We start from the raw sequence: 21,672 nt of genomic DNA, 5'->3' as shown, positions 1-21,672 counted from the left end.
AGTTTCCTCTCTAAGATATATAACTGACTGTACATATAAAGAAGTTAAATAAAAAACCAACCAAACCAAAAAGCAAAACAAAAAATAAACCCAACCAACCAACCCCCAAATTTTTAATAGTAAAATAAATTATTACATTTTAGGGGGAATGACCCGCCAATTTCCGGGGGCGAGGTCACTGAGGCAGTTAAACAACTCCTTGGTGGCAGAGCCCCTGGTGTTGATGAGGTCCGCCCCGAGTTCCTGAAGGCTCTGGACGTTGTAGGGCTGTCCTGGTTGACACGCCTCTGCAATGTTGCGTGGAGATCAGGGGCAGTACCTGTGGACTGGCAGACCGGGGTGGTGGTCCCCATCTTTAAGAAAGGGGACCGGAGGGTGTGTTCCAACTACAGGGGGATCACACTCCTCAGCCTCCCTGGGAAAGTCTATGCCAGGGTGCTGGAAAGGAGAGTTCGTCCGTTAGTCGAACCTCGGATACAGGAGGAACAATGCGGTTTTCGTCCTGGTTGCGGAACACTGGACCAGCTCTTTATCCTCTCCAGGATACTTGAGGGTGCATGGGAGTTTGCCCAACCAGTCTACATGTGTTTTGTGGACTTGGAGAAGGCATTCGACCGTGTCCCTCGGGGTGTCCTGTGGGAGGTGTTGCGGGAATATGGGGTGTCTGGCCCATTGCTACGGGCCATTCGATCCCTATACAACTGTTGCAGGAGCTTGGTTCGCATTGCCGGCAATAAGTCGGACTCGTTCCCGGTGGGTGATGGGCTCCGCCAGGGCTGCCCTTTGTCTCCGGTTCTGTTCATAATTTTTATGGACAGGATTTCTAGGCGCAGCCAAGTGGCGGAGGGCTTTCGCTTTGGTGGCCTCAGAATCTCATCTCTGATTTTTGCAGATGATGTGGTTGGACATTAGTTTAGTTTTTTTAGCTACATCTGGTGAAGTTGTGGTAAAATGCTGGTATTAGCCTATTCGTCGTAGCAAGCTAGCCTGAAGCTAATATTTGCTAAATTTAGGGACACCCGTGTCTCTTCAGGAGTTGGAGGCCGGTGTTCTAGGAGCGGATCTCAGGATCTCAACAGGCAGTGTTGGGCAGTAACATAATACATGCACCGGCGTTACGTATTTAAAATACAAAATATGAGTAAATGTATCTGTTACAGTTACTGTTCAATAGGTGATATTGAGAATACAGTTAGTTTGTTGAAATAAATGGATTACATGGCGGTATTTTCCTGTTTCATATGTTAGGCTATGGTCTCTATTTTTGGTAATTCCACACCGGTGGAAACCCAAACAAAACACGCAATAAGAGCCTCTAAAAATTATTATACAAAAATTATTTAATATGAAGGCAATAGCAGAGTGTTACAGGCAACGCCCTAAACAATGTAGCCTCATGGGCAGTGTATTCCGTGCTGCAGGGAGAATGGACTGCCATACCTGTTATGTGTCTGTGAGCGAGGAGGGAGAAAAAGGAAAAGTACGAGCTGTCACGGAGCAGAAACAGGAGCTGGAAGCATGTAAATATAATAATAACCACTGCAGCCAAGAAGAGAGCCTGACGAGCCCAGCTGTAAGTAAGCTGTTAAGGCTCGACTGTACACCGTGTTCGTGTTTTCCTCCGAAACAATAAGCAGCCTTTCAACGCCTCTCTCTGTCTCTCGCTAGCAAACTTGACCCAGACAACAAAGTAAAGCTAGTTTTCAGCTACGAGCCCGACACGAACCGGACATATTAGCCAGAGGTCCCTTTACTACGGTTCGGAGCCGCTGACCTGTTTTATATACGCGCTGAATAGTTTTCTACACGAGATCGCTGCAAAAAGTACAGCCTTACCTAATGTCCACCTACTGTTACTCATTTATATTAAGATTTAAAAATCTAGTTGGTACTTCTATAATCTTTGGTGGAATACATTTTAAAATTAACCTTCCCAACACTGTCAACAGGTTAGCACCTCATACCACAGTGCAGCAAAGCAGTCTCATGAGTGCTGGGAAGGACGAGCCCAGAGCCCAAAACAGACAGTGCAGGAGATGACAAGGTTAGTAATTGTATGGTGAAAATTATACTTTGTTATCTTGATTGGCAAAAGAAAAGTAAATACAAAATCTGCTTCTCACATTTAGGGCATTTCCAAGATTTTTATTTCCCAAAACTTCTTCAATTTCTTTTATTACAGCTGTCCTGTGCCAGAAGTTCTGTTGACCCACAGTGAGAGGCATCATTTCAGAAACACCAGGAAGACTGAAACTCGTCGCCGGGATCAAGCAGGGCTCGTGATCTTCACCAGCAGCTCCCTCACAAGAAGGATAAACCCAGCATTTCATGAACACTGATGGAGACCTTTGCTTTGTGTAATGTTAGAAGTACTCAGATAATCCTCAGAGGGTCTGGACTTTTACATAATATAATAGAATAGAATTCAACTTTGTTGTCATTGCACATGCACAGGTACAGGGCAATGAAATGCAGTTTGCATCCATCCAGAAGTGCTTTAGCCATGATATAGATATATTACATATCTATATTATTGCTAATATATATTGTAAGTATATTACAGAAATGGGTCTATTATGGTATGTTACAATGTACATGGTATGAAGTATGTACAGGCTGTAGTGAGTACAAACTATGCACAGGCTATGAACAGGATATAAATATGAAAAACTATACAGAAATCTGAGATATACAGTTATACAGAAATGTGAACTATGCAAGTTATAAACAGTTGTAGGATTAAAAATTATATGTACAGAATGATTATTTACACAGAACTATACAGTAGTGCAGTTAAGTAATAGCTATAGCTATAAGCTATAGTAATAGCTTTAAGTCCTGTAGAAAGTTAAATATATGTTGTGCTCACTGGTTACTCTGGTATGAATGACTCTGAATTACTTTATGATAAATAACACACCATTGTCAAAAAACAGTGAAAGAATTCCAGATCACAAGTTTTTAGTTCAAATATAAGTAACAACCATTGACTTTAATCAGGTTTTATTTAATTGTGTCAGAGAAAACATCATGTGCTCTTCATGTAGCTGAGTACATTCAGTGTTTAAAACAGAAGTTGTGCAGGTCTGAGATCAGCAGTTTTCTGAAACACCAAACTGAGGTACTGTTAATGCTGATGTATAGTGACACAGTTACAGGGGTGATTAATCCTTTTGACTTTTTGTCTTTAAATTTATCAATAAAACAGCTGCAGCTTTCACTGACAGCACATGTGGTACTTTAACCTTTGTACTGTTTTCTTCAGTTAATTTTGGAGTTACTACAAAGATTGAAGATATAGGATGATCTGTCTGCTGTCACTGGGTGGTGCTGAGGTCTAAATCTGAGGACAGCTCCTGTAATCACAAACAGAACAGAATCATCACAAACTGAAATATAAAGTTTATCTCTCAAATCTGAAATAGAGCTGATCCTTCTCCGTCCTCACACACTCGGGATCTGAAGTTGTTCAGTCCTACAGTTCTGCCGACAGCTTTTTATTTTTTTTATTTGTTTTAAAGGCCTTACTAACACATTTTCTAATATCATGTTTACCTTTGAGTTGTTGATGCTTTATAAATGGACATCTGCAAAGATGAGATGATGGAGCAGGTTTCAGTCGAGGTTCAGTCTGCTGCTGCATCCTGGTCACAACATACAGAGGTGTTATCAGCTCAGTATTGAACAAGAAATATTAATGTTTCAAATTATTTGTCCTAAAGGATGCAAGCTGTACAGAGTACTGAACATGTGACTTTGTGAACATAATTCATTAAAAATAATTTGGACAGTTTTTTAACCTGAATATTTGTAACAAACTCCGTAAAAAAAAAAAAAAAGCTAAAAAAAAATAACCAGGTGAAAAATGTAACATTTTAACTAAAGCTGACAAGCGGAAGTAGTTGGTTTCAGTACATAAGTATCGGGCTTTGCTATTTAATCCGTAGCTATTGACTAATGAGGGGAATTTAAAAGTTGGCTTTAATGTCCTTCCACGTGTGGAAAGCGACAGAAAACATGCTGCTGTTTGCACATATTTAATAATCAGCTCTGCACAGGAGCAGAAGCAGAGTCCAGCCCGTTGCTCTTACAGTATAATACTCATAATAAAAGTACAGTAACCGTGGTTAGTCACCGAGCAGCCCGGTGCGTTTCTCTTGATTTCTTTAGTCAGGGTAAATTCATTCACCTGCACGGGGTAGCTAAACGAACTTTACAAAACATGTTTCCCCGACAGCCGAGTGCTCATTTTAGCTAGCTAGGTCCTCAGGTAGCTAGCTAAGGACCTAAATTACGGATTAGCTTACAAACACATTTAACTTACCAAAAATAATGCGGTGGGGCCTCAGGTCCTCCTGTCCGGTAGTCCAATTTACTGAAGAACACCTCAGGCTGTCACTTTGAAATAGTCGGTAATGTAAACGCTGGACCTCTCGGCATCTGCCATTCCCGAACAGACACGTGCGAGTTTGTCCGTGACCGCAGTCGCGTCGTCAGTGTTTTCTCCAGTCATTGGTCAGCATTATAATATATGCAAATATATGCAAATACATGCGGGTCGGAATCCCCGCCCCCCAGCGCGCCCCCGTACGCCAAAACAGTGCCAGCAGAGTGAAACTGAAAAATGGTTTGAAACCGAAAAAAAATGGATTGAAACCGAAAAAAAAAAATTGTAAGCGAAAACAAAAAAATTACAGTTTCAATTAATTGTTTTTCACTATCAATTTTTTTTCGGTTTCAATACAAGATTTTTCAGTACATTTATTTCAGTTACAATATTTTTTTTCGGTTTCAATATTTTTTTCGGTTTCGTTTCAAGGTGGCATCGTTCTGATTCCATAAGAGCGTTGGATAGCTTTAGCTTTTGCCTTTGTCTGCTTCTTTAACATTAAGCTAGGTGAAGGAGATTTGTTGCAGGTGGTCCACCCCACGGTTTACTTTGGCAAACTTTCTGTCTTCATTCACAACTAAGAGTTTCCTTGCTAAGATCATGTTAGTGTGTGGAAATGAGTGTGCACATGGTTGTTTGCTTCACCGTGGAACGCTGACAGGCCATTCAGCTGACCACGAACATTGGAAATCTTCCCATTTCAGTCCATGGCTGGTTGACTTTTACATCGCTAAACCATTAGACAATAAAGACTTGCTTTGTCGTTTGGTAGTGCTAATACTAATCTATCTGAGATAAATTTATCTGATAATTTTTATCTGACATAGGTAATAGCACAAGTGCAAAATTTCATGGAAACAGGACTTTCTCTCAGCAGAGAAGGACGGCCAATTTTATGTATGATAAGCTTCACTTAAAACAAGAGGCAGCCCTACTTAAACTGAATCAGTGAGTCAGTCATGACTCGAGCAGTTTGAAGTGTTGCTCTGGTCACCTCTACCAGTGTGCTCCTGGTGCTTTGTCAAAAATAAATGTTTCTCAAACATTGGGTAGATCTCAGTGCCGTTATCCCAGAGATACATTGTCACAAGACACTAAATATACTTGAAGTTGCTAATTTGATTGTAAATACAGAAAATACAGAAACATTTCAACAAAGAATTAGATTTTTCTGGATTGTAATATTTTTTGTATAGAACTATGCATGCCTTCATTTTCCTAACCACTGATGCAAGCCTTCTTGCGGGGAGGTGGGAGTGCACGAGCCTTTCCCATTTGTCATATGGAAAGAGACGGGTTACACACTGGACAGGCTGCCTGCCCATTACAAGCCCTTACAGAACTATATATGAACAGTTCATTTGTAAAAGCCTCTAAATGTTACCTCCTTCAAAAGTGAGAAAAGGCTATCAAGCAAAAGCTCTCACTGCGTAGTATACGATAAACAAATGTCATCATTTCAAATCTTACTAAATCTCCCACTGAGTCTCTTCCAAAACATGTTTTGTTTTTTCCTGGCAGAAACTTCAATTCCCTTTGTCAGCCAAAGCTACTATATCGACAACACCACTAATCAGAGGAAGCACATTAGATCGTGTGACACTCAAACAGGTCAAGTCCCATTTATCAGCATGTTCAGGCTTTTATCATAATGTTGCTTGACAAGTTAATGTATAAATTTGTATCTTAGCTCAATTGATATGACAATAGTACACTCATTTTTAGTTACTCATACTGGTTATTTGTTTCTCAATTATTTTTGACTCCTATCATTTTTTTATATTAATTTAATATTTATCTTTATGAATTTTAGGCCCAGGGGGTGGTGCAGATTTTGTGGAATATCTTTAATGCCTACGTTTAGCAACAAAGTGTGCTGTTATTTTGTGTCATTCGCGGTTACTGCTAATCTGTTTGTGATTATTTCTTTCATTCTTCTTCTTTCCAGCTGCATCTTTAATTTTCCACCAATTTCCTATGTGTTGTGCGAAGAGCTGGACTTTAAAAAAAATCATAAAATAACAACAACAACAATAATAGTAAATTTAAAAACAAAGTTCTGTTACTAAAGACAATCAAATTTTTTAAAAGCCAATGAACAGACTTAAGTCACATTACTGAAAATAAGAAATTTAAATTAGTTACTAACAACTTTTTCAATGAAAAAAAAAAAGAGCTTGATTTAAACCTTATTTAAAACCAAATACGTCAGCCTTTGAGGTTTTTGCCGCTCCTATATATGCTCGCTAATTAAATGTTTCCCATAGGAAACTGCAGTAAAAGTCTTTCTTTATTTCAGTAGTTTATGAACACTGGGACAGATGTTCACAGACCAGTGGTTAGGTAATTAGACAGTTGTGACTGTCGTAAAACACTTTAAAGCTATTGTGAAAATTTCATTATTAGCTACTTTTATTTGATTCTGTAAGAGTATGTGTGATGATTTTAGCTGTAATGAAAAGCATTCAATATCTTGTTGCAGAAGTAAAAGGAGCGAGATATGTGGTAGCATTAAATTAAAGTCCAGCTTAGACCACTCGCCTCTTTTAAAAAGCTGAGCATTATTCAGTGAAGATCACAAGAACCAAAAACAATGAGGCTTATATACTGAATGGACCTACATCCACGCCATGACTTTCTTTGTATACCTCAAATTATCTGGCCCACTTGATATATTTAGCACTATTTATCCATATACTATGTAATTTCTCCAAGGGAGCCACAATGGATCTGGCACATAGCACCACCTCTGCTAAGAAGAGATGTGACAAAAGCTCTATAGGAAGTAGGCGTCAAAAAGATTACAGTATATATAAGCTCTTAAACCCTTTCGTAAGTGGATGCTAAAGAACAAATATTAAAAACAGATTAGTAAGTACAAATACTTAGGAATAAATTGTCCTTTTTTATTTATTGTAATTCTAGCACTGACCTCTTTTTAACAAGATCCATTTTTGCTACAGAATATCTTTCCTGCAAGGAAAAAAGAGTAAAGAAGAATCCAGAGTCAGAGGGTTACAGCTCTGATCATAGCCTGGACGCTGCTGCCAAATGTCAAACTTGAGCTTGAATGATTTGGACTCTTGACTAAATGGCTAAAGACAAGCCATTCATTTAATTTTATTTTTATTTTTAAAAAGCAAGTTTCCTCTTAGAAACACAAATACCAAGTCCAAAATCAAAATTAACTGGCATATTTCTTGACATTAGCACAAGAAGGCACAAAAAATTTGAAGAATACTGCTCCACTTTGTTTTCAGTTAAAATGGTTTATAATTGAACTGGATTGCAAAAATTGTATGCAGTGAACAGAAAAGACTGAAAATGGAGGCAAGGATGGCATTCAATGTAAGATTCCACAGCTACACACTATTTTGCAAGCAGATGGCACACCCGCTACCCTGCTGAAACACTCAATCACTTCACTTCAGGAAGTATTTTTGCTCTGGTGAATACACAATGTGCATATAATGGGATACAAGTCTGACTAGTTGAAAGAATGTGGTACATTCTGATGGATGAGCTTATTCTGACACCAAGTTTCCATTCAGTTGGAGGTGTGAATGTCATTTTCCCAGACACTTGGGAGGAAAATCTGTCCTAATTTGCATGTTTGTATGTGTGAGAGCATGGCAACAAGGATTAAAATGTGACTGTAAATGAATCATTTAATCCCTGGCTTAAGGACAGCTCACTATACAAAAAGATGAGACTGAACCACTGTCTGTTCCCGGAGGAAGAAACAAGAAGGGTGCAGAGACAAGAGTTGTCTAGAGAAAGAGGTATGGAGACAACAGTGGAGAATACACAAGAGGAAAGACATTAAGAGGCACAGAATGAGTCAACAAAGTCACAGAAAAAGTAATACAGAACATAAAAAAAGCAGACAGTATAGATGAGAAAAGACTTAAACGAAATTGGACCCAAAATGTGATATATTTTCACCCTTCTGAATCTGTATTCATGAAGAAGAAAATACAGGTGATTGGATGGACAAAAGACTAGTGTGATACATTTATATGAACTGCAATATGTTGGGTTAGTTAGACAATAATCAAGCATATGTAAACACAAATCTATGTGTAAATTATAAGCAGAATTAGATAAAAGGCAGCACAGTCTTGCACTGACGTCTGGTTCAAATCCACTGGTGGGCTCGGGTCTCTCTGAGGAGTTTGCATGTTCTCTCTGTGTCTGCGTGGGTTTTTTCCAGCTACTCCAGCTTCCTCCCACGATCCAAAGACGTGTATGTTAAGCTAACCGGTGAGTCTAAATTGAATGCAAGCATGAATGGCTGTTCATCTATCTATGTTAGCAGTGCAATAGACTGGCAACCTGTCCAGGCTGTAGTCAACCTGTCACACTATGGCAACTGGGATATATACAGCATTCCATTTGAAGATGGAAGTTGGAAATGCCAATGTTTTTCAGGGCCAAAAAAAGAACAACTGCAATGTGATGTATTGTTAATGATTGATGAATGGGTTGACTGAGTGAGCAAAACAAATCCTGTTTTCCTTGCTTTTCTGACTACTAATAATGGAACATGGTCAACCCAGGAGTCATGGAATGGAAAATGCATTAATGGGTTGAGAAAACACAAAATCTGTGTTTACTATACAGAGTTTACTTGAGATGGGTGCTTAGGTACATGTCACGGCGGGGTGCGTCGATGTATTTTTTAAACGGACCCAAGAGTAGACACTGCAGGAGACGGAGCTGGTTTGCAAAACAAAAGCGAATCTTTATTAGGGCTAAATGAAGGCAAACAAGAAGAATGCTAAGGGGAAAAACAGAAAACGACAAAACTACACTGGGAGCAGACTATGAACGCCTATGAAACTGTGAAACCTATGATGCCTATGGTGTGGAATAACAGACAACCTGACAATGAGTGAACGGAAACACAGACTAAATACACACTATCAGGGGGAGTGGAAACACATGAGGAAACAGCTGACACAAATGAACCTAAGGACATTACAGGAGAAGTGAATCTAAACACAATGATAAAGACACAACAGACTATTTTAAAATAAAACAGGAAACACTGAGAACATACAACAATCAAAGAATAAAACGAATATACACAAAACATTGAGTTACAGACCCAGTACTATGACAGTATATTAACTTGCATGTTTTTTGACTTATTTTAAGCCCAAAAGATCAAGATCTGTGATTTATTTCCTAGCAAATAACGCCTTTATTTCCCCATATTTCCCATCATGGCATCTTATCTTCTGGCAGGCTTGCTGGCCAGGTTCCTGTGGTTGCAGTCCCTGATATCATTCAGTTCCTTATGCAAAAAGAAACTTGTAAGGCATCAGATGGACTCTAACTTCCACTGCAGCTATTTACAACTGACCATACTTTTGCTCCGGAGATCTACTTTTGCTTGAGTGCCTCTCTAAAAAGAACCTGCAGCACATGGATATTAGTTCACGTGCCAAAATGTCAACCTCACCGAGGCAACAAAGCAGAACAACGACTACTGTCATCAACTGCAGTCCAAGACTGTGAAGTTTAGTGAGTCTGCAGGGTCAGGGAAACTCTGATTATATTGCTTAATGTTTTATTTGATCGAGTTGGTGTCCATGTACACACTGGAGAGAATGCTAATTATTGCTTTATAATTTACTGACAAAGTCACAATATAAGGTGCTACTTAATTATTTCTATAAGAAGGTATGGGGTCTGCCTCCATACATGTGCTTGCATGAATGCATATCCACCCTCATTACTGCAACAAACAGAAACAAATTCTGTGGGAAATGCTTTAGTTTCATATGATAAATTATAAAAGGGACACCTACACACTGTTTGGAATGATGCCCACAATGGCTTGCAGTTTTTTTGCATTTTGAAGAATGCTTTTTGTCAGAGAGTGTGTGTAAACCTCCTTGCTGAGACAGCCACCGGCTTGTCACAAAATCTTGTTTACTATGAGAAAAATGTGCTTAATTTGTGCAACTTGTACCTCATTTCTGAGAGGCCAGAAAGATGCACCTGTTTAAACACAAGTCTCTGCATTCTTTTTTCCCAAAATGAGCAAATTTCAGTACAAAGGGTATTAATGGCAGGCCTAAAAATTACAGTACAAATTAACCTTCACTTTATGGCAGAAGACAGACGGTATGTACTGAGTGATGCCAAAGTCAATGAAAAATCCAGCAGAGTTAAAGAGGAAAATCTACTCAGTACCCAAAACATTTAGTGTAATATGTGTCTTTCTCCTCACTTCCGAAAACAAATCTATTACAGTTTCACTGTTAGAAGTCCACTTCTCATGTTTTTTTTCCCTAATATGGACATGCATCAGTAACAGAAGGGTAGATAACCTTTGTGACTGAATGGGGTAGTGGGAGATGGTAAAACGGGGATGCCAAGTAGAAAGAGGACTTAAAATGTCAGCAAGAGATTAAAGATAAACAAACTGATGGAGCCAATTAAAACAGCCCCCCTACAACTGGAGCCTAATTTAATAAGCATAAGTTTAAGTGTCTCCATTGAGGGTAAAAAGCCCCCAAACCTTCTTTGAAGTTCTTCTCTCTGTGGGTGCTAATGTGGCATGGCAATGAGAGAAAGCCCAACAGACACATGGACTGAATAAAGCTTAGCCAGTGTCCCTTGATAGTGGGGATAAAAGAAGGTTACACACAAATACATAACAGACCTGACAGAATTAGACTTTGACTTGTTTGTTTCTATGGGTTAACCTATACACCAATTATCCACAACACTAGAAACCCACTGGAAGGTTGAGTGTACAGCACGAATCATATTACAAACAAATGTTCTGCTGGGAAATCTTGGATCCCGGCATTCCTCTTGATTTAACTTTGACATGCAATATCCACCTTAATATTGCTGCAGACTCTACACGAGGAAGCCAACATGGAAGTGCCAAAACTGCAGCCCACTGAGGCTGACTGTAAAAGTAAGCCCCAAATCAACAGTGTTAAAATGCATGTTTACAGCCTGGTACAAGACAAGATTTTGGATAGTTTCCCACTTTTAAAAAACTGTTTGGTCATTGGATTTTTTTTTTTTAAACAACTCACTTGTGTTCATTTTGTTCGAGCTTAAAGATGGAAGGTGCGGCTGCTTTGATTGACGGGACAGCGTCTGTGATGCTGTAGCCTTTTGGAGTATTTCAAATGGAATCTCACTCAATAAACATGTCCTCTCATGGCCTTACTCCAGTTTATGCTCCAGATGCTAGGTGAAATTCGAGTATTTGATCTGTGTCACATGGCACTTTTTAGCAATTATCTGTCTCTATGCATTGCACACATCCAGTTGATGGATGTTTAGAGAAAAACACTTCCTCATCTGTGCAGCCGAGTGATGTAAACATGTTAAGTTAAAAATCTGAAAGCAGCCTTTGTTTTTGTTCCTTTTGCTTGCATCAACTTTGGGAAATCTCAAACTATAACAGAAAGGTCATACGGTGATATGTAATTGCCTGTCATTCAAATAATCAGCCATCAGTGTCACATGTACACCATTGTTAATCTCTGTGACCTTTAATGGTATGGAAAATTGTCAAACAAATCCACTTTACATGAGCTAGGAACTGTATAATAGAGTGGCATTGCATCAATATGTTTGCTCTATGAGCAGGTAGTATGCAAATTCATCTATGTAATTCCATTTTAAAGTTCAATTCAATTCAGTTTTATTTAAATAACACTAATTCAGAACAACAGTTGCTTCAAGGCAGTGTGTACAGTAAAGACTCTACAGTATTAGAAAGACACCCCAACAGTTACCAAACTGTTAGTATGTATATAAGTTTCACAACAATTTTGTGTCTGAAAAATTCCGAGTTTCATGTCACTTTTCTGCAACTTGCTTGGTGTGTAATGGCCTTATGCCTATTGTAGCAGTTAAAAGGGATGGTTCATAGTCACCTGACTCAGTCCTACATTTAAGCTTTATCAAAAAGGAAAATTTTTAAGCCTAAGCTTGAAAGTAGAGAGGGTGTCTGTCTCCTGAATCCAAACTGGTAGCTGGTTTCACAGGAGAGGAGCCTGATAGCTGATGGCTCTGCCTCCCATTCGCCTTTTACAAACTCTAGGAACCACAAGTAAGTGCAGTCTGAGAGTGAAGTGCTCTATTAGGACAATAAGGTACTATGGCGTCTTTAAGATAGGAGGGGGCCTTAATAAGTTCAGAGATAAAGGAGTGACTATGTATGTAAGGATGTATATATGGACTGCCCTGGTACACAATTCATAAAGCCATGAAAGAGCTGCCGCATGTTTCTATAGTGATCCTTGCAGTGATGTCTGTTTAGCTTTAGCTGAGGAATGTTGGCAACTGGCATGTCTACATTAAGCATGCTCATTCAAAAATACACACAGAGCATGCACACACGTGCAAGTGTGTCCATATCGCTGTGTTTGACTCTATTTTTAAACTTGAGTCCGAAACAGCAAAGCTCTGTTCTTACCATAAACCCAAATGCAAAATTAAGCCCACTTCAGAATGCGATTCAAACAGTCAAATAAACTGCAATTTACAGGATCACGAGTGCCTCTTAAAATTCTGCAGATTGTTACTGGCTCATTATATTCACTTGATAGGAGTTTGAGTATCAACAGTGGACTAGAGAAAGTAGGTCTAATTGCCAGTGATATTTGGATGAAGACGCAGCTTATCTCTGCCACCCACTCAATCTCTCTTGGTCTTCTTCCTGCTCCTGTAATTCTCCTCATTTTATTTGGACATTCAGACGAATAGGATCATGAACCCATAGCGGTCTTGAAGTTGACTGCAAAGATGACAAACATTTGTCCTCATCCAGTCCCTCACCTTTTCTTTATTTCAACCATCTATTTCACTTGTTCAGAAATGACAACTGCTTTGTAACGACAAATAATGAGATCACTAGTGTGGCACTGACCAACACATACACACACACACACCGATCTATACACATTTTATAAAACAGAAACACACAAACAAGAAGAAAGTGGCATTCACATACAGACATAACCACATTTATTATAATTCTGCCAATTTCTGCAAGCAATTTCAGAGAAGCTTTGTTGTTCCTTTTGGGTTTTCTTGATCGTGCTAGTAAAGCCGTCTATTGGCAGTTCAGTTGGCATGGCTATGGATTATTTTAGGTTTTAGCATGTGAGCCAGCATAACACCAGAAACCACTGTAATTACAAGATGTAGTCGGCCCTTTGAATAGCAACAGCAACCAAAACCTTGATCCGGTCAAAGACAAGAGGGAAGGCGAGGCCCCCGAAGTTAAAATAGAACTGTCCACATGGAGTTGATTTGAGGTTTTCTATATGGGGAGCCCTGGAGAGTGCCTGCACAAGTAATGAAGTCAGTTCAAACCAATCGCGTGCAGCTCTGTTGTGGAAAACATCACTCACTTGCCCACAATATTAAATCCATCACTACTGTAAAACTAAACAAAAATAGATGGGAGAGAACTACTGTGTTGAGACTAAGATATCCACCCTTTTCTGCTGAAATAAAAAGCAGATAAACTGATAAGATCCAGCCTGGAGTGCTTGTGCCACCAACCAGTTCAATCATTTTACTGTTACATAAAGTCAGACGGCAGAAAAAGAGTGAATTTGTTTTGGTGCATATAAATCTGAAATGCACATGCAACCCACAAAAACACATCCCAGAGCACTAGAGGCTTGTTTTACTAGGATATTTTAGACTCGCCAGTATAGTTAGGTAGTCATAATTTAACTCAGAGAGTTACACAGAAATGAGCACTGGTTTTATGGACTCGCTTCCATTTTCTGCTGGAGTAAATAAAGATAAGTGTTTTGATGTGGTTGCATGACCAGCTGTGTCTTAATTTTCCCAAAATGTGTTGCAAATTATTCCACTGATATCTGATTACTTACATTTGAGCCATTGTCAGAGTCACTCTTTGTGAAACCAGCCAAAGATCAGGAAAATTCAGAACTTCATTATTAGAAAGGGATTTAGCAGTTTGAACAAACAAGGCAAGACCAACTATCACATTCATGGCTTAAATAATACAGACAAATTCATTTGCTGGCTGAAAACATTATGCAGAAGTGCTGCAGCTGCCACACTTAACTCCCACACCAGCATGCTACAGCGCAGCCAACAGAGCACCAGGGCCCTTAAGATCCTTGCTGAATTGGGCTCTAAGGATATTATGAACTCTGACAGTTTCCTCAGAAACTTGCAAGTCCCAAGAGAACTTTTACACTTAGCAAAGCTGCAATGACAGATTGGAAAGGAGCAGATTGAAGGACTGGTTCATTTCCACAGTATCTCCCTCTTCCCGAGAAGCCAGGAATGTGTTATATATTACACGATGAACGCTCTCTCTCTCGCTCTCTGTTAATCATGACACAATGCTGCACAGAAATCTACCCCTTGACATCAGAGAAAAAAATGCCCTTGTCCTGGATATAATCCCCATGGCGCAGTAGTACAGACATAAGGGTCACACGTCAAGATAGAAGTGGAACGGTAGTGCTAAAAGTATCCAAAAGTCGGGCATGATAGAAATGAAGTAGCATTTTACTTTTTCCTGCTTTTCATTCGATATCTGCTGTCTTTTCTTTTCCTTCTTTGTTAGTTATTTTTGATAATATATAGCTGATTAGTCATTTCGGTGCACAATGCTTCCATCACTCCTTCCCTTGACTGTTTCTGCATCCAGCTTTCTCTTTGAGCTGCCTCTCTCCCTGGGCCTCTACGTGTAATCAGAAGAACCATGATGTGCTGGTAGAAAGAAAGCATCCTATATCTGGGTTGGAAGAAGAAAATTGAAGGAAGGAGACTGAATGACTGAGGGGACAGAATATAATACTGGTGAACTGCGCACTCATGAGAGGCAAAGAAAGAGCTAATGAGGAGTGTTGGGGCTGGGCACGCCGGTTGCATGAGAATTCAGTATTATGAGGTCTAGCAGTGAAGAGGAAAAAAGGGAGCAGTGGTAAAGAGGGTGGCGTCAACCAGGGTTTCCTTTTTTTCCCTTCTTTACTCAGTGGACAGAAGACCAGATGGTGCTCTCATTAAAGGAATTATGAAGCAAAATGAGAGTTAGAGGCAGTCTGGTAAGGAATGGTTATCCCATCAGGCATATACCACACACTTATTTGGTTTTATTGCTTAAAGACATGAAAAAATAAATAAGTTAACATTTTCAGCATTAAAAGATTAAATGCAGGAAAGTCACTTTTTCCACACTTTTACAGCATTAAAGTGTACTTAAGGTGCTTTTATCAACAACTTTTACGCTCACCACACCTAGCTTAAGACAGCTGCAATAGCAAGTACAATATTAGAGATGAACAGTTCCCAGAGGAAGTCAGACATTCAGTACTGGAGTAGAAAGCAGCCATCAGGATTAAAATGACATTATGAGTGGAAAACATAGTGCAGGGACCATTATAGCTGTTGTGTAGTAGTTCCCTCTTATGCTGAAATTGCAAATTGGTGCTCTGCAGTGATGTACTGGACTAGATAACAGCAAAGCTGAAAACTGCATGCCTCAGAGCTGTGCTTAAGTTTGTGGTGCAGTTAATTATGGTCACTGTGTACAGTGGTTACAAAGAGAGATGGATACATTCAGCGCTACATTCAGCACGACTAAAAGCCAAGAAATAGCTCTGAAGTGTAATGGGACTGTGGAGCAGTAGAGCTGGGGATCAGGACACGCTTCTGTGGGTAGATGGTTGTTTTTGTGGACCGAGTCCCAAATGTATAGCACTTATGAAAACCAATGGGCTGAGCCGGGGAGAAGCTATACTCAGACCCTCAACAACTAATTATCCACCTGTTTTTCAGCAGCTCAGGGTGATTTCATTCAATTCAATTCAATTCAATTTTATTTATATAGCGCCAAATCACAACATAAGTCGCCTCAAGGCGCTTCATGTTGTGATTTCATCAATGCAGGAGAAGTCTTATTTAAAAGTTAATCAACCAATCACAGGGGAGAACGGTGCTCATCTGTCCATCTGCCTACCCATGACCATCCTGAAGCTGCTTTCACATACTGAGAAAAAAATCCTGGTATTGCACACATGCTATATGCTGAAACTGTTGAGTCTATGGCGCTAACGTTACGATAGGGAATGACATGGTGTCAGAGCGTCGATAAAGGCCCAGCTTTCAAGCAAAACTTCTCCAGTGTGTTAATTTGTATATTTATTCTGCTTCATCAAATTACAAATTGGAGACTTTGAGGTTCTGGAATGTTGATTAGAAAAATCAAGAAATGTGTGGATGTCACCTTGGGTTCTGAGACACTGTGACATGTATTTCTTCATTATTTTCTCTAGACTTTTAGACATAACTAACTGTTTCGTTGCAGAAATTACTCCATTAATCAGCAATGAAAACAATGTGTCTAACCACTCCTGTCAGTGATGCTTAGACATTACCCCCACTACTATTTATAGGCTAAAAATTACATAAACATTATAGTCAAACCCATCTAAAGCCACTCGTAGTGAAGCAGCTAACACAAACCTGAGGAGAGCCAATGTAAACACATGACTGATGAGGATAGTGCTTTAAGTAGCAAATATTAAACCCAACCAGTCATCCCCAACTCAAACCAGGATGGTTTAGTGGTAAGAAAAACTACTTAAGTCAAGGACACATTGTTCTGTTTCTCCTGGCTACATAAGAGACCAAGTATTTGTTGAGTATCAAGATGGCTTTAAGGTATGGCGACCAAACATTTGCAATTAACCCACTGTATTCTTCAAACCTGAGAAACTGAAGGTCAAAACAAGTCTGTAGGTCTGAGTATTGAAGACCAAGGAAACAAAATGTTGTCTCCAAAACATCCACCAGGTAATATGTGGAACTGGTCGAGCTTGAAAACCAACCCTGAAAGTTCTTTGATAACAGACTTAATGTGCAATCTTCTCCATCACAACCACCAACAGCGACAAAAAAAGACAAACAAGCAGCTGGCAGAGACGAATGCAGGGAGACACAAGCTGAATGAACAGCAATACAATATGAATCCATCAAAGCTCGGAGGGATGAATCTCTATGGGGAGACTGATTATGATTTTATATTAGGCAAAACAATGTGGAGATAACAAGAAATAGTAAAACCTAATGAGACAGTTAAGTTGATCTGTAATATAGCCATTAATGTATACACTTAATTAGAGTGTCTCAAGAGTTCCTAATTAACAGATACTTGTTTAATTTGCAAGTCCGCAGCTCATTAAACTCCAAATATAAAGTGGAAGTATTGTGAGCCCAAGCTGCTGATGAAAATATTATACAATAGCTTTAATTTGCTGAATACAGTTCACTGAGAAGAATGGAGTGATTTTTTTTTTGACTGTACCATGGCTTATTCATAAAACAGAGTGTAAATAGTAAAATTCACATTACAATTATGGACTTGTTCCACACTTTAATTCCATTTATCGCCACAGTAAACTAATGAAAACTATTAAACTAGCAGCTCACGCCAGTAATAGGTTTGCACTTTTTTTCCCTCATGCTGATCAAACTCAGCATGAGGAAAATATACTGAAGTAGTCTTTTAGAGGCATTACTGAGGAAAGGAAATAATGTCCTATGGCTGAGGTTGTCGTCGCGCTGGAAGGGAGCCCCGCTTGCCATTCATCAGTGGAGGATATACTTTGTCAGCATGCTGTGGAGGAGGTCGATATGCCGCCAAGGCAAATACATTTACATTTATTTATTGAATACCATTACAGGGACTCTGATTCCTGCTTTGGCAACAGTCTCCTATTTTTCTCCATTACACCCAGTCTGCAACGCCAGGCTACCCTAGGGACACTGGACCGCTTCGAGGTGTTACAGTTTCGATCAAATGGAAAGGACGGCATTCCTACATGCAAAAGTAGGGTAAACTGCTCATTTCCGAGAGTTGGTATGCCCACGGGAGGTCTGAAAACTTTCCACTCCCCATGCATGTCTAAAAACGTTAATGTAGCAAACTTCCTATCCCCGTGTAAAAAGATGGAAAACTTACCACCCCCATGTCCAGCTGCTCGGTACTCAGAGAAGGAGCCGCTCCAGCCAGAGGTAAAAACCACAATACCGGCATCACCACCACCAACAGCAGCATCTTAGGAGAGATATTCCTCATCCACTTGTGAAGAACCAAAGAAATCATGATGCCCTATGACAGGCTGATCCTGCAGGGCTCAGACATCGACCCCGGCAGCCGCATCCATTGGATAAATCGTACGCCGACACTCTGTGAAATGTGCCCGAGTCAGTCTACCTCACTGTTGACCGTAAGCACATAAAACACATTAAACCCGTTTTTTTCTCTCTCTCTTCGGTAGGGACGTTAAGGAATTTCAAGTTTTTGTTTTCTACGAAATAACACTTGTGATCACCGCCTAAGTGGTCACAACAAGAAGTAACAAACTGAATATTCTCAGTCTGTATAAGAAGTCCTTCACAGGTTATTTATTCCAGCAGCAAGACACCCGAGGTCCGCTCCGGATCGTGCACCCTCGAACACTGTGGAAAGAAAGCAGCTGTGTGCGGCTTTGTCCCGGGCAGGAGAGGAGATCGCACGTTGACAGGCACGCTGAGAGAGTGGATGAGTATTTGGCTCAAAGGATTCTGGGGAAGGAGGGAGAAGGGGGGAGAAGGGGAGTTCAGCGCCTTTCTCAGCCCACTTGGACTCTACTTAATGTTTGACGCGCGTCGTGCGTAACGTGAAGGTCTCAGGGGTGGTTTGGGTTAAGACATAAAGCACAGTTTATCGATTTTGCTCTTTTATCCTTACACGAGAAATGTGTCAGTGTTAAGTGTGTATATTTCTTGGGCTAAATCCTGTTATGAAGCAGTAGCGTGAATTTGAGTTTGTCTGTGTGTTACACAAACAGGAGATCGAAGAAAGATGCAAAAGAGCGTCTTTTAACCATGCATCGTGGTAATAACATTGCAATACCAGTATGCTTGTTGTTCCCTGAAACGGAAATACAGCGATATATACTGGAAGGGTCAGACAGAATCTTTGAGATATTCGTATTTCGCAGTTGGTAAATCCTCTTAACTTCATGATTGCTCGAATTTCCTTTGGTGCCAGTGGATTAAAAAAAAAGTGAATAATTTATTATGGATTAACTGCAAGTGGATGCATCGATACACCCGCCAGGATCATTTGCCTTTATTGTCATTGTCACAAGAACAAGACAGTACAGGCTCTCCAACAACAATTAATAATAACTAATAAATGATAAATAAATAGTAAAATTAAAATAGTAAATACAAATTAATTTTATGTAATTTAAAGCCAGGAAGAGTTGTGTATGCGAGCCATTAAGAAGTCTGATTGCTTGTGGATGGAAACTGTTTGTCATTCCACAAGTCGTTGCTTTAATGGACCTGAACCTGTTGCCTGATGGGAGCAGCTGGAACAGGTGATGGGCAGAGTGAGAAGAGTCAGTGAGGATAGGTAGCTGCAAACAGCGGGAGGAGATGGTTGTAATATATGGAAGCTCTGCCCCAATGATCTTTCCAGCAGTTTTAATGATCCTCTGGATGGCTTCCTGTTCTTCCTTTTGTGCAGCTAAAGAGCCAGGCAGCAACACTCGCAGCACACAGGCAGAAACTGACCAACAGTCTCTGTGGTAGCTTTGCTTTCCTCTGTTTCCTGAAAGAAAAGAGGCATTGTTGGGCTTTACTGATGGCCAAAGCTGTGTTGGAGTCCCAGGATAGTTTCCTGTGAACATTATCCCCAAGAACTACAAGCTGGTGACACACACCATCTCCTTACTCTTAATGTAAAGTGCGGGATGGTTACGCAGACCTGACCTCAGGAGATCCACAATCATCTCTTTTGTTTTGCTGATATTCAGGCAGAGTGTGATCAGAGCACCAGACTGTCAATTTATCTTTCTTCCTGTAAGGCCAAACACTGTGGTCTCATTCCCACTTTGGGGACTCTATGAATTTGCGGTAAGAAATATGACTTTTAATTTTAAATTTCAATTTGTCTGTTTAGTCTTAATCTTAGTCCTGAATTTGTCTTAATTGACAAAGAGTACATTTACAACACAAGACTTAGAGATAAAGTAATAATTAAGACACAAAGTGGGTTGGGGTTCACCATGACACATTTTGAATTATCTTGCTACAGGCCATTAAGATAGTAAACTTGGAACTCTTCCAGATCTCCTCATTGTGCAGTTTTAATCACTGCTAATTAAGGCTAGGTGATCCAATTTTTAGTCCTTATTATTCCCTAAGTGTGACTTTATTCAACTAATATTTTAATACATGGCAGCACAGCAGTGTGGTGGTTAGCACTGTCGCTGTACAGCAGGAAAGTCCTTGGTTCAAATCATATCATAGTGCTTCTATGTGAAGTTTGCATGTGCTTTTTTCTGTGTCTGTTTGGGTTTTGTCCTGGTACTCTGGCTTTCTCCCCCAGTAACAAAGACATGCATGTATTAGGTTAATTGGCACATATAAATGATTGACTTATCTCCCTGTGTCAGTCCTGTAACAGATTGGTGACCTGTCCAGGATGTAGTCCACCTCTCATTCTGCGACAGTGGGTATAAGGTCCTATGACCCTGGATAAGTGAAAGTGAATGAATGGACAGATTGAAAATGCAATGGCAAGGAATGAAGGAACTTTGAGTTAATTGGCACATAAAGAGTTTAAAAGGGTTATTTGATTGGTGTTGGACAGGCAGACGTCATGGTTGCTTCTTCACTGCATCATCCATGGGAACATTTCAAAGTAGATCACAGCCAAGGTTATTCAGTCAGCTCTTTGACGCCACTGTGCCCTTTCAGGACGCCACAGTGGCAGCAGTCGTAGTCGAAGCAATCATCTAAGTAGTAATATTATTGATGCAGATTTTCAATTAAACCATGAGCAGTAAGTGTTCAAAGAGTTAAAGAACATGGGACTCAATAAACATATCAGCAGAAGTTAGGTCAGTGAAGTAGAGAATCTGCATATGTCTCTGAAATGCAAAGATGTTTTATTTTGTACCCCTCATTACACTTCTATTTTCACCATTTTTGAGAAAACATCAGAGAAAACACAAAACAATTTGCTGCGCTACAGAGATAATTATTATATGAAACAGAGGTATGAGGCAGTTCCTTTCTTCTAAAAAAAAGGCTAATGCACTAATTTATTTCCTTTGTGTTGCATAATATTTAAATCCACCAGGTATTGTAGGTGCATTATTGTAATGACCAGCATACTGACAGCACATTTAACTAGTTCATATGCAGCCTGGTCACTCGATGTAAACAGAATAAAGTATTTGAACGCA

The 21,672-nt window shown here is 39.8% G+C and overlaps 1 protein-coding gene across 1 annotated transcript in view; it reads right to left on the bottom strand.

Moving 5' to 3' along the window:
• The window catches only part of LOC146570669 (matrix metalloproteinase-17-like), an 88,204-nt gene extending 69,214 nt beyond the window's left edge, over window positions 1-18,990 (bottom strand). Inside the window, exon 1 of the mRNA XM_085279250.1 lies at window positions 18,390-18,990. Coding sequence (XP_085135376.1) covers window positions 18,390-18,533 — 144 coding nt within the window. The 5' untranslated portion in view covers window positions 18,534-18,990. The remainder of the gene's footprint in view (window positions 1-18,389) is intronic.
• Between the last annotated feature and the right edge of the window lie 2,682 nt (window positions 18,991-21,672).

Source organism: Mchenga conophoros, linkage group LG7 (genome assembly GCF_057382185.1).
Source record: "Mchenga conophoros isolate Kocher_MC1m ecotype Shallow Benthic linkage group LG7, M_conophoros_male_GT1.1, whole genome shotgun sequence".
In the NCBI taxonomy this organism is placed as follows: Eukaryota; Metazoa; Chordata; class Actinopteri; order Cichliformes; family Cichlidae; genus Mchenga; species Mchenga conophoros.
Note: the sequence above shows the minus strand (reverse complement) of the source record. Positions and strands in the feature narration are given on the sequence as shown.